The sequence below is a fragment of the Cervus elaphus genome, chromosome 9, assembly GCF_910594005.1.
Source record: "Cervus elaphus chromosome 9, mCerEla1.1, whole genome shotgun sequence".
NCBI lineage: Eukaryota > Metazoa > Chordata > Mammalia > Artiodactyla > Cervidae > Cervus > Cervus elaphus.
In genome coordinates, this window is record NC_057823.1 from 89,898,828 (window position 1) to 89,913,620 (window position 14,793).

Here is a 14,793-nt window from a genome sequence, read left to right on the forward strand (position 1 = left end):
TTCACTTATTCTTAGAATATATGATTTTTGATGACTTCATGGTAGTCCATTGTGTGGCTATAATGTTATTCATTGTAACTAGTTCCCTGCTGTTAGATTTAAGATTGTTTTTAGTTTTTTTGCTCATATGTATAATGCTGTGATTTTTATCCTTATACATAAATCTTTGAAGCAGGTCTCTGTTTATTTAATATTTTGGTTAAAATTTTTGAAAGCCTTGACTATATTTTGACTCACCATTTATATCAAATATAAAATGTAAAAGATGTCTTCATTCATTATGCCAAGGACAGAGAGGAGAAATTGTAGTTGAAGAAGGCTTGACAGTCTCAGACTGAAAGTGAAGTGGTTTCAGACGAAGGGAACACATTCCTGAGTAGTTATTTAGCACAGTAGAACTATATTGATTTTTAGTTTCTGCCCTTGAATGTTGAAATTAGAGAGATCGATATCATCCTTGAGTTCTCAAAACAACATCATTAAAACATGAGAAATTCCTTTAGTGTCATCTCATTCCATTAGTATTAAAAATGCATACCCTTTCCCTCTTTCTAAAAGACTTAGAATTGGATAAGAATCAAAAAGGAAGTCTTATATAGTAAGACCACATGTGCTTATAATTGTAAGAAGCATTTTAGACAGGTTTATTTAATTTTTCAAAAGAAAGCTGCTTGAAGTTACCTCAGAAGTACTGAATTTTTTTACTTTCATGATTATGTCACTTGCTTTTATCTGAGTTTAAAAATGAAATTAAAGCTCATTTTAAAGATTTAAATAAGTAAGATTAAGTGAACTAATAAATATCCATTTTTATTGAAAAAATAATAGTGTAGGGTATACTTTAGCCTTTTTAAAATTAGTCTCTAGACTATGGGACATACATACTTAACCAAATGTAACTGTTAGTAAAGTACACATCTAATTTAAAAGCACATCATACCGTGAAGACATTTATTTGAGTCATTTAGACCAGGAACATAATTTTGTTTCTGATTTCTGGAAGTAGCTGTCTTATACATGGGTCAAAAGGCTCTTTACCTTTTATAACTGCTTAATGAAGTATTTAAAAATATAAGGAATCATTTGCTACTGTTTCAGAAGAAAACTCTTGCATAGAATTTTCCAAATTGATCCAAGTATATTCTCTTCGAATATACTCATGTTTACCTCTCTTTCCTGATGTAATGTTTTATTAAAAAAAAAAAAACTGTGGTTAATACAGTATATACATATATGGTATGTATACATACATACATATGTATATATATACATACATACATATGTACATATATACATATACACATATGTGTACATATATATATACACATACATAAATACATATATGGTCTTTCCTGATGGCTCAATGGTAAAGAATCCACCTGCCAATGAAGAAGACCTGGTTTCCATCCCTGGGTTGGGAAGATCTGGAGAAGGAAATGGCAGCCTTTCCAGTATATTTGCCTGGCAAATCCCATGGACAGAGGATCCTGGTGGTCTAGAGTCCATGGGTTGCAAAAGAGTTGGACATGACTTAGTGACTAAACAACAACAACATACACATATATATGTGGATACAGGTTAGTATAATATATACTGTAGATACACATTATGCATGTGTATATACACATACTAATAGTGTGTATGTATACAAACCATGAGTGGGAAAGAATTGACCGGACTGAATAGAAGTACACAACTGTCACAGGAAGCCATATGGTAGGGAGTGTTCCATCACCATATCTTCACTACCCTTTCCCCATCACTGACTTCCTGTGTGCTTTAGGACAGAGCAACTTATGGACTAACAATGTAAAGAACTAAATCTCTGGAGACTTGAACAGGTAGGGTAGGAAATCTCTTGCTGATAATCAAGTGCCTGGTGGCCCAGGGGCATTGAGATTTTTCACAAAGAACCAAGGGCCCAGAATAAACATTTTTCATGTTGTTAGGTGTTCCAGGGTTAATTTTAGTGTTCTGAGGTAGAATTATAGAAGTGATTGGTGTTTTCTCTACAGTGAAATGTATTATTTTTATAATAAAGAGAAAAAAAATCAATGAATATTATTATTTTAATGAGTTTTAGCTCCAAAGGTACATAGAGAACATCTGGTCCAGTGGTTCCCAGCTCAGGTTCCTGAGCCACTGGGGTCCTATGAGCTAGAAACAGGAGTGACAGTGGTGATGGTTCTGTAAGTCATTTTCAGAAGTTCAAAACTTAATGGAAATTGTGCCTCTACCTACATTATGACCACAAGGTCTCTTATTGAATGAATGGAGTTTGTTTGGTTTATTAACTCTCACTATATGGTCATGGCCCACGAGACCTCATTTTAATTTTTTAGTTTCTTTTTTGGAGCATTTCTTACTATATGTAATGATTGATATTCATAACTTATTTTTTCATAGAGATCTTCCAAGGAACAAAGAGAACCTGCTTTAAAAGAGAAGAAAAGTTATTTTGTCTTAGCATTACCTGTATTAGCCCATTGGACCCTTTTGTAAATCTAAAGTACATTTTGGAATTTCAGTGATCTTACTTTTCTTGCATCTTGAAAAATTTTTCTGCTTCATCATCATAGATATTATTTCATCATTTTTCATCAGTTAGCCTCTACTATGCTAGAAAAGACTAAAATATAAAAAATGGAAGAATGATGAAACTTCATAGAAGCATCATGCAGTACTGAAACAAATCATCACTGTTACATCATCCTTTAATTTTTTTGTTGTGTTGGCTAAAGTATAACATTAATTTTTAAGATGATATAGAATAATTCTGGAGAGACTCCTGTCTGTATAGTTGTTTTGGTTTTGTTTAGCTTTCATAGAATACAATTTAGAATTCAGAAATTTTCATTTTCTGCCCGTAACTGCAGAGAAAAAAATTGGCAGAGAAGGATGTTTCAGTTACTAGACAAATCAGAAGAGGAATGCAAAGAGATAGAAAGGAGCCCCTTGAATTCTAATAATGCTGGTGAAAGGTTGTTGCTGAACGATAAGATGCCGTGATTCTTGGCCTACGGAGGAGACGAATTCAATCCGGGGCCAGAGACAAGGCTAGATCACTCAGAGCTTTTGTGTAATAAAGTTTTATTAAAGTATAAAGGAGATAGAGAAAGCTTCTGACATAGGCATCAGAAGGGGGCAGAAAGAGCACCCCCTGCTAATCTTCAGCTGGATGTCACATAGTCACTAGCAGTCTGTTAATGAAAAGAAAGGAATGTCTTAAAACTCAGAATGGCACCAGGCCCCTCATCCATAAGATGCATTTTGGGATAATCTTGGCACCAGATGATTCATCCTAGGCCATAAAAGGATTGACTTGAATCTTGTAGAAGGGAAGATTACCATACAAATAGTTTCATTTACATAGATTAGGGGAACAATATCTGAGTATAACATACTGGTTTGTCAAGTAGGTTCTGAGTCATTAGGCAGAACTGACTTGAAGACAGAGTCTGGGGTAAATGCATAGTACATTGACATAGCTTAAGACAAACATTTCCATAAGAGAAATGTATTGGTTAACTCAAGGTTTGAGAATAGTTAGTTTCAGGTGAAACCAGGTATCATGGCAACACAGTATTTTAAGAGAAACCTTCTTTTAAATTTGAATAGAGAAGGAAAAAAATATCCCTAGTTTGTTTCCTCCTGCTGCTTTAAAAGAGATAAAAATGTCTGACACTTGCAGCCTATTTCCTCCATTTGGAGACCCCTGGCCTTCCTGCCTGTTACCCTCTCACTGGTGGAATTGATGGTATAAGGAAAGTCTCACACTGAGTCTTCAGATGACAGTATCCTAGATGAATTTTCTCAAACTTATCAATCAATAAGTAAACAGTGTCTCTCAAAAGAATGAAAAGGAAACATGGCGTTCTCATACAGTTAATTTTTGAAACAGACCTCATCACATAGTATTTTGTGGTAGGAACATGGACAATTCCATTTGCTAAAATGACATGTGACCATATTTTTTTCTTTTTTGTTGGTTTTTATGTACCAAATATTTGTTAACTAACTAGACAGCTGCTGAAAGCAAAGGCAAAGACAAAGATGACTGAAAGGAAATAGATTATGTACAAGTGAAACAATTTATTGGATTGATCATATTAATTGGTAATGATATATTTAATAATGAAAATGGCTGGGCCATCCTCTCTTCAACAGAAGTGTGAACCATAAAAGTTTTTTAAAGCATTACTTTTTGATGGTGCAAGTACAAGAAGAATTGGACATAATGATAAGCTAGATCATGTTAATAGAAATGTATTCGTAATCTAGAATCACTTGGGTGGTGTAGGTACGAGAAAAGCCAGAAGTAATATGTTAGAATTTATTAAAGATTTATTTGAAATCCAGAATCAGGATATATGAAATACTTATATTTATGGTTTGCACATGACAAACTCACAATGCACAGTTGATGCACACTTAGCTGTATTCAAAGGATGTTGCTCATTTTGGGTAAATATACCTTCAAAACCAAGAAAATAGTGGAATGTAAGTTTCAGTTTACTTAATGCTTATTAAAATTCCCAATAATTACTTTTCTTTCTTTTTAAATAACAGCTTTATTGAGATAGTGAAAGAAAGTGTTAATCACTCAGTCATGTCTGACTCTTTGTGACCCCATGGACTGTAGCCCATAACCTCCAGGCTCCTCTGTCCGTTGGATTCTCCAGGCAGGAATATCCTGGAGTGGGTTGTCATTCCCTTCTCCAGGAGATCTTCCCAATTCAGGGACTGAACCCAGGTTTCCCACTTTGCAGGCAGATTCTTTACCATCTAAGCCACCAGGGAAGCCTTATTGAGATAAAAATCCAGATATATAAAATTTACTTTTTACAGCATACAGTTCAGTCCCTTTGAGTGTACTCACAAAATTGTGCCAACAGTACTATCTAATTTATAGAATTGGTTCATCATCCTGAGAAGAGACTCCCATACCCTTTAGAATCAACCCCTATTGTCCCCTCTCTGCCTCAGCCCTTGGCACCCTGTAATCTGCTTTGTCTGTTTTAGACATTTCATATAAATGGAATCTTAATGTGTATTCTTTTGTGACTGATGTCTTTCATTTAGCAGAATGGTCTCTGGGTCATACATAGTAAAGCATGTTATCAGTGTTTCATTACTTTTTATGGTTGAATAATATTCCATTATATGTATATACCACATTTTGTTCATTCATCAGTTGATGGACATTTGGGTCACTTCTACAGTGGGGTTTTCATGAATAATGCTACTATAAACGTTCACGTATGTGTTTTTGTGTACCATGTCACTTTTGTTGTATATCTAGGGTCAGATGGCAAGTTTTTATTTTACATTTTGAGGAACTGCCAACTATTTTCGAAAGTGGTTGCACCATTTTATATCACCTACAGTGTATGAGGGTTCCCGTTTGTCCACAGCCTTGTTAACGTTTATTGGTTCTAGCTGTCCAACTGGGTATAAAGTGGTAGCTCATTGTCATGCCATCCAACCATCTCATCCTCTGTCTCCTCCTGCCCTCAGTCTTTCCCAGCATCAGGGTCTTTTCCAGTGAGTTGGCTGTTTGCATCAGGTGGCCAAAGTATTGGAGCTTCAGCTTCAGCATCAGTCCTTCCAGTGAATATTCAGGGTTGATTTCCTTTAGGATGGACTGGTTGAATCTCCAACCTCACCTCCTCCTATCCTTTTCCCCACTGTCTTCCCCAGTGGGTTGTGAAAAGTGTCTCCCTGAGAAGACTAACTGATGTGTATATTAAATATTTGCTTACTTTATTAGAGGTAAGCAAACAGCCCTCCATCCTCACTTAGGTACTTAATACCTCCCAGTTACACAAGATTCAAAACTTGGGAGCTAGAGGCCAGTGTCACAAGAAGAAAAAAGATACATAGCCCTCCCCCCGCCCCCCCCACCCCCGACTTTTTGTGTAAGTGGCTTCCTGACTTGCCTTTGGGCTTTTGTGAACATTCTCAGAGATGATTCAGATTATCTGGTACTGAGAACTTTAATTAGGATTTAGGTCTCTACTCACCCCCAGCCATTTATTCTCAGGTGCTTCCTGCCACTTCCCTAGACATGTATTACTCTGTTCAGTATGTGTCCAGGAACACATTGTGTACAAATGTAGGAAACTCCCTGTTTTGGAAATAAAAGATATTACCTGGTTTTTCCAATTATTTTAAAATTCTTTTTTTCTATCTTTTCTTTTTCTAGATATTGAAAGATACAGTAAAAGATATATGAAGGTGTACAAAGAAGAGTGGATACCAGGTAACTATAAAACTGAAAATGTTAAAATAATCTTCAAAGGCTATCTCCCTATCCCATGTCTTTTTAGGACTATTTTCTATTTTGACTATAGGAAAATAGAGTCTGGCTCTTTTCCTGTAGTTAATTAACAACATATATCTTATGAAAAGATTTTTATGTTGTAACAAGGAATAGTTGAAGTGATATTGTAGACGTTCTTAGTATACTTTTTTTTTTTTAATAGGACTGGCCAAACTCATTGGATTTTCCATTTTCATTTGATACAATCACAGTTTTCATCTTTAATACTAATAGTACTCACTTCTGTGTTCCTGAGTGATTTTATAGCTTTTGAGGAGGAAACAAGTCTAGTTTTAAGAATATTTTCAGCCAAGCTTGTGTATCTTCCTTTCTTTCCAGCATAGACTCTTTTTAGTTGTTAATATGCCTTTCAACATACCTAAGAGAGTATTTTTTTCCCAACATTCATAAAATTGCCTTGGGTAGAGGCAAGGGTAAGGGGCTGCAGAGATATCATCTACTTCATTTTGTAGAAAATTAACAGTGGCTATAGAAACGCAGTGACCTGTCAAGGCAACTTGGAATATACTAGTAAAACCCAGGTTTTCTCATTTCACCTCACTTCCCTTTGACATGCTGTGTTACAGAAACTGCCTGTATGCAGAAATTTAAGTTGCGTTTACAGCATTGGTTGCTTTCCTGGGTTACAGCATCTCTTTTCAATGCTAATTGTTGATGATGTTGTGTCCCTCTGGAAACACTCCTCTTAGGTGTCTCATTTGTTCTACTACATAAATATTTGTCTCTAAATGATTCTCTGTAAGTACTTTGTCATGATCACCTATGGATCGTTTATAAAAACAAACATATTAGGTTGGTGCAAAAGTAATTGTGGTTTTTTGCTTTGTTGAACTTTGCTGTTTGATATTGGAATACATTCTTAAATAAATGTGGTTATGTTGTACTTACATTTTAATGCTCATTTCTTGCTTTATGTGTCGTTTTCTTTGGCTAAAGACAAATTACTTGCTGTTTATTTTATATTTATTTTAGACTAGGGAAATGATGTTATACAAAAAGCAAATTCAAGTGATTTTTTTATTTGAGTTCAAAATGGGTCGTAAAGCAATGGAGACAACTGTCAACATCAACAACACCTTTGGCCCAGGAACTGCTAATGAACCTACAGGGCAGTGATGGTTCAAAAAGTTTTGCAAAGGAGATGAGAGCCTTGAAGATGAGGAGTGTAGTGACCAGCCGAGAGCCATCATCGGAGCTGATCCTCTTACATCTACACAAGAAGTTGCCAAAGAACTCGACATCAACCTTTCAATGGTCGTTCAGCGTTTGAAGTGAATTGGAAAGGTGAAAGGCTTGATAAGTGAGTGCCTCATGAGCTGACCGAAAATCAAAAAAACTGTCATTTTGATGTGTCATCTTATTCTATACAACAGTGAACCATTTCTCCATCGGAGAGTGACGTGCAACGAAGTATGGATTTTACATGTCAACTAGCAATGACCAGTGCAGTGGTCAGACTGAGAAGCAGCTCCAAAGTACTTCCCAAAACCAAACTTGCACCAAGAAAAGGTCATGGTCACTGTTTGGTGGTCTGATGCCCACTGTCAGATCCACTCCAGCTTTCTGAATCCCGGCGAAACCATAAGATCTGAGAAGTAAGCTCAGCAAATCAGTGAGATGCACTGAAAACTGCAGTGCCTGCAGCCAGCATTGGTCAACAGAAAGGGCCCAGTTCTTCTGCCCAGCAGTGCCCAACCGCACGTCGTGCAACCAGTGCTTCAGAAGTTGAATGATTGGGCTTTTTGCATCATCTGCCATATGCACCTGACCTCTCACTGACTACCACGTCTTCAAGCATCTTGACAAGTTTTTGCAGGGAAAATGCTTGCATAAGCAGCTGGAGGCAGAAAATTGTTTCCGAGAGTTGCTCAAATTCTGAAGCACGAATTTTTATGCTATAGGAATAAACAAACTTATTTCTCATTGGCAAAAATGTGTTGATTGTAATGGTTCCTATTTTAATAAAGATGTGTTTAAGCCTAGTTATAATGATTTAAAATTCACAGTCTGAACCTGCAATTACTTTTATACCAACCTAATATTTAAAGCAAATTTATTAATTCAGGAAAAATAGCTTGAGATATAAGTATTTTCTACAAACAGTACTGAGTTTTTTATTAGCAGGCAGCATTTGTTAAGTCTGTTTTCATGTTGTTTCAGTTTTCTGATTGTTTCTAAGCTTAAAAAAGAAAAACAAGTGACAAATTAGAGGAATTATTTAGCTAATGCAGGCAAAATCATTAAATGGAAGGAATTTACTTTTCCATAGCTATTTCTATTTTTAGTTTTAAAGTTTTCCTATAATTATTAAATTGTTTAGTTTTGCATATATTAGGATTATGGTCACATATTTTAACTTTGAAAAAAATTTTTTCATTACGTAAGAAGTACATATCAACTACAGGACATGTACAACATACAGAGTAATTGAATAATAAATTACATTTAAGGAAAATAGCTATAATCCCAACACAAGGAATTCCTGTAATATTTTGTTTCCAACCTAGTGCTTTCTCTGCACAAATATACATCTGTTGAAGCATTTACATGTTAGGTTTATTCTTTAAATGGAACTATATATGTATTGTTTTAGAAACTTTTTTAATTTAACAGTGTATCATGAATAACTTCTCATGGCCATAAATATTTTTCTACGTTTTTTCATTATGAAAATTCCTGTACTTGAAATTAATTATATAAATATTATGCAGCTTAAAAGAATATTATAGGAATTTTATAACTATTTCAAAGGTATTTTAATGAATTTTTTTCTTTGGAGGAGAAAATATATCACTATTATAATTTAATCCCCAGCTAAATCTATACAGATATTAAATTTTATTTCCCTCGCCACCGTCACGTTCTTTAAATATACCTAGTGCCAGGAACTCCCAGAGGAAACAGCCATTTTTATTTCTGCTTTTGTACACACAGATTGGAGAAGACTCCCTAGAGAGTTGATGCCAAGGAAAAAATGCAGAAAAGGTACATTAACTAATGTAATAATAATCCAGATAGGAAAAGGTTATTGCTTAACTTCTATCTATATGAAACTGTCAATATAAAGTTACACTCAATGTTCTAAATGCTTTTTCCAAAAGTCTTTTTGATATTTTGATTATTTTGTTAGTGCTTTTTGCTGTTGATTTTTTGTTTGTTTTTCCCTTAATTAAGAATTTTGATGTGCTAGGAAAAACTTTTCAATTATGTAGGTATTCTCATTTGTATATTTGAAATTTTTTAAATGATTACACTGGCTTTATTTGAAGTTTTTAACTACAACCTTTGGAACTGGTAACTTTTGGGAACTGGTAGAATAGAACTTTATGGTGTACATAAAATGCCGAAGTGAACGTTTTTGTTGTGCTGTTCTTTCATAATTCCACCAAATAAAAAGCTGTTGAGCATCTACTATTGCCAGGCCCAGTGCTAAGAGGGATAAGCCAGTGAGCAAAGGAGGAGTAATCCTCACCCTCACAGAGCTTACAGTCAGATGGAGTAAAGACATTCAGCACAGCACACGGTCTTCACTGGGAGGTCAGGGAAGGGTTTGTTGAAGAGATGCAGTTGAACTCCAGATTGAATGACGAGTACGAGCTTGCTGTGATGAGGTCATGGGAGTGACGCTGGAGAAACCGGCTTTGTTAATGTGTTTTTCTTGTTGAGTTTTAAGAGTTCTTTCTGTATTTTGGATACTAATCTGTAGGAAAAACATTCCCGCTGTGTGTTTCTCCTTTCCTCTCATACCACTGCCACATTCACAGCACTTCTGACACTAGATAGATGGTTATTTTTTCCTACATATCAAAAAATTCTCTGCAACACCAACTACGTGTCATCATCTAATTCAGTTCTGACACTAATTGGAGTTAGCAGCGACCCCACTAAGGGCTCAGTCCCAGGAGACTCCTCCCCAGTACAGATATCAGTCACAAATATAGTGTGTCCCCAAGTTTCCCGCAACTTCTCTCTGCATTGGCTGCCAACTGGAGGTTCCCATGACCCTCCCTGGTGGGATTTGATTTACCTGTACAGCTCACAGAACGTGGTGATATGTTTACTTACATGTACCAGTTTACTATAATAAAGGTTATGATAAAGACCCAGATGGATGCACAGTCAAGTGAAAAGAGGCATAAGGTCAAGTCTGGAAGGTCACCCATGCATGTCTGTGGAATTGGGATGTGTCACCTTCCAGTTCACGAATATGTTCACCAATCCAGAAACTCCTGCAACCGCATACTTGGGGGTTTTTATGGGGGCTTCATCACATAGGCCTGACCAGTCGTTAACTCAGTCTCTAGCCCCTTGCCCCTTTTCCAGGGGTTCTGGTCATGGCCCCATCCTGAAGCGCCCGGCCGCCCCCCGAGAATCACCTCCTCAGAACAAGAGACTCCTGTGCACAGTCGCTTCAGTTGGTCTGACTCTTTGCAACCCCATGGGTGGCTCTCTGTCCATGGGGTTTTCCCGGCAAGGTTACTAGAATGGGTTGCCATTCCCTTCTCCAGGGGATCTTCCCAACCCAGGGATCGAACCCAGGTCTCCTGCATTGGCAGGTGGATTCTACCTGCTGAGCCATCAGGGAAACTCCAAAAGACACTCCTATTTTTCACTAAATTCCAAGGGATGTAGATTCTTGTTAGAACAACAACAAAATACTGTTATCACTTAGGAAGTTTTAAGGGTTTTAGCAGTTCTATGCCAGGAACCAGATGCTGAGACCAATATATATTTGTTTCTATTTCACACAGTCCTTTTTCAAATATATCTTTTGCAAACATTTTCTCCCATTCCGTAGCTTGTCTTCTTACTCTCTTGACAGTCTTTTACACAGAAGTTTTGAGTTTTAATGTAGTCCAGGTTATCTGTTCTTTTTTTCATGGATCATGCCTTTGGTTTTGCATCTCAAAAGTCATCACCAAGCTAAAGGTCACCTAAATTTTCTCTTATGCTATCTTTTAAGAGTTTCATAATTTTATGTTTTACATTTAGAACTGATCCATTGTGAGTTAATTTTTGTGACGGGTGTAAAGTCTGTGTAAATTTAGTTTTTTTGCACATGGAAGTCCAGTTACATTTTTCTGTATTTATGTGGGTCTCTTTCTGGGCTCTCTATTCTGTTTCATTGATCAATGTATTTATTTCACCTGAACCATAGTCTTGATTACAATAACTTTATAGTATGTTTTTAAAATCAGGTAGTACCATCGTCTAACTTTGTTCTTTTTCTTCAGTATTGTGTTGGCTGTTCTCAGTCTTTTGCCTTCCATATATATAGTAGAGTCTGTTTGCTGATATCTGTAGAATAACTCACTAGGAGTTTGATTGAGGTTGTATTGAACTTATAGATGTAATTGGGAAGAAGAGACATCTTGAAGATATTAGCTCTTCCTACCAATGAATATGGAATATGTCTCCATTTGCTTACTTCTCTGATATCATTATTCAGAGTTTTAGAGTTTTCCTCATACAAGTCATGTATATATATATTTTGTTAGACTTATACCTAAGTACTTCATTTTGGGAAGTACTAGTGTAAATAACAGCATGTTTTTCATTTCAAATTCCACTAGCTCATTGTTGATATATAGGAAATCTATTGAATTTTACGTATTAACCTCGTATGCTGTAATCCTGCTATAATTGTTTATTAGTTCCCAGAGTTTTTTAGCCCATTCTTTCAGATTTTCTACATATTGTCTATGAACAAAGAAAGTTTTATTTCTTCCTTCCCAATCTACATACCTTTTATATCCTTTTCCTATCTTAATGTATTAGCTAGGACTTCAAGTACAATGTTGAAAAGCAGCAATGAGGAGGGAACTTTTTTGCCTTCTTCCTGATCTTAGTGGGAGAGTGTCAAATTGTTTTTTTATTACTAATGATGTCTAGTTTTCATCACTAAGCATGATGTAACTATAGGGTGTTTTCGTAGATATTCTTTACCAAGTTGAAAATTTTCTCCTCTGTTCCTAATTTCTAAGAGTTTTTATCATGAACGGCTGTTTGGTTTTTGACATATGTTTTTCTGCATCTATTAATATGATCATGTGATTTTTCTTCTTTAGCTTGTTAATGTGAATTACATTAATTGATTTTGGACCAGCCTTACATCTCTGGGATAAATCCCACTTGGCTATGATGTATAATTCTTTCTATATACTGTTGGATTGGATTTAAGAATATTTTATTGAGTTTTCTATCTTTATGAGAGTTTTCTTTCTATCTTTCTATCTTTATGAGAGTTTTCTTTCTTGTAACATGTATCTGATTTTGGTACTAGGGTAATTCTGACCTTATAGAATAAGTTAGGAAGTATTCCCTCTCCTTTTGTCTTTTGAAAGAGATCTCTTTCCCCCAACAGCTATATTGAGGTATAGTTGACATATAATAAAATGCACATATTCAAAACATACAACTTGAAAAATTTTGACATATGTATTTTAAACAGAAGTATTTTCGTTTTGTTTCATTTCATAGCTACAACATTTAGCTTGATTGAGAACAGAATATTATATATTGAGATACAGTTTTCCTGCCTTCTTTTATACCCTTGGCTTTTATTGGGCAAATATATTATTTTCACAATAAAAAACACTTGCATCAATGGACTTACTCAGTGGCTCAGCAGTAAAGAGTCTACCTGCAATGCAGGTGACGCAGGAGACACAGGTTTGATCCCTGGGTTGGGAAGGTCCCCTGGAGAAGGAAGTGGCAACCCTTTCCAGTATCTTGCCTAGAAAATCCCGCGGACAGAGGAGCCTGGTGGGCTAAATCCATGGGGGCAAAGAGTTGGACACGACTAAGCACACTCAGCAGCACGAAGGATACCGGTCATGACCTAGTGGATCACGAATTTTTAGCAGACTTTAAAGGGCTGGAAAGAATATATCTGATTTGGAGGAATTCATGTTCAAATACATCCCACAGCTGCTCATCCTTAGAAGCCCATGGACGCATTAAAGATTAGTAAAAGCTTCCAGCGTGTCAGGCTTTTCATTTGTTGAAAAATGAAACAGCAGCAAAACTTTCCTTTTCCATTCTGCTCTCATATTTTTGTTGCATATTATACAATTTTTGTGTTTTGTTCCCGGTAAGCTTATATACTCTCTTTTGTTAAAAACGGTCTCCCTTGATTTACAAGAAAGCAGATAATACCTAAAGACCCAAAGACAGAAAAGCTTTGTTTCTTGAAGGGCCAGCTACTGGCAGGTGTTGTGTTGAAAGAAATAAAAAAAAATTCAAATATATGCATGTAATTGGCCAAAGATTTTTTTAAAAAATGTAAATATTTTGGTGTTGAAACAGTCTTTTAACAGATTTTAGTAATTTTACACTTCTTTTCCAATTATAAATAAAAGAATTGGCATTACATAAAACAAGAATGGAATGTAGCAAAAATTGCTGAATGGACTTGAATATGTAGCTGTGACTTTCTTGGCTAAGAGATTAATAATTTTTATAAGTTTATTTACCTGACTGTGTTCTATAATATCCATTTAGCAGATTTATGTGTTATGAAATTTAAATAATTTGACAAAAGTTCCTTAGACAAAAGGACTTCTTGATGTAAGTTACATTCCTAGCTAGTATTTTCTGGCATCAATAATATATGTTGAGAGCTTGTTCATATATGATATGATATTTTATGTGCTACAATTCAGATTAAACAGCTTTTGCCCTCAAGGGAAGCAGAGAAAATTACCCGTCATTAAATCTAGCTATTTTTTTTTTTTTAATAACTTTTGTTTGAGCAAAACCTCACTAATATATATATTCAGGAGTTTCTAACTTAGAGATTCCCCAAGGGGCAATTTGGTATAAAACAATAAATTGTAAATTCTATCAGTTATGGGTCATGCACCACAATCTAAAAATCTCTTTTCTGTAGGTTAAATGTTAATCTTTAACAAAATTACATCTTTTTGAGCCATATTTTCCTGTTACCAAGTAATTTCTAAGTATTTAGCTTGATTTTGGGAAAGGATAATAATACTTTGTGATCACAGTGGGACAATTTTGTAACATTATCAATTTTGTAACATAACATCATAATTTTTGTAACATGTCAGTTTTGGTAACTGACTAGCAAGATCTATATGTGAAACAATTCTCTATACCCTGCAGTTTCACAATACCCTCAAAATGCAATATATTTGATACAGCTTAAAAATTATGTATCCCAAAGCTATTAAAGGGCTTCCCTAGTAGCTCAGACAGTAAAGCACCTACCTGCAATGCAGGTGACCTGGGTTCTGTCCCTCAGTCGGGAAGATCCCATGGAGAAGGGAATGGCAACCCACTCCAGTATTCTTACCTGGAGAATTCCATGGACAGAGGAGCCTGGCAGGCCACAGTCCATGGGGTCACAAAGAGTTGGACACGACTGAGTGATTAACACACACACAAAGCCATTAAAACATATTATTTATTATTGCTTTGTGTTTTCA

At 35.6% G+C, this 14,793-nt stretch overlaps 1 protein-coding gene across 5 annotated transcripts in view; it reads left to right on the plus strand.

Moving 5' to 3' along the window:
• Nucleotides 1–14,793, plus strand: part of POLR3G (RNA polymerase III subunit G) — a 47,042-nt gene that overhangs the window by 17,666 nt on the left and 14,583 nt on the right. For 3 of the 5 annotated variants that reach the window (XM_043913582.1, XM_043913581.1, XM_043913583.1), the window contains exons 4-5: nucleotides 6,206–6,262; nucleotides 9,278–9,328. In XM_043913582.1, the coding sequence (XP_043769517.1) occupies nucleotides 6,206–6,262; nucleotides 9,278–9,328 (108 nt within the window). The remainder of the gene's footprint in view (nucleotides 1–6,205; nucleotides 6,263–9,277; nucleotides 9,329–14,793) is intronic. The other 2 variants (XM_043913584.1, XM_043913585.1) reach the window with 1 other exon arrangement.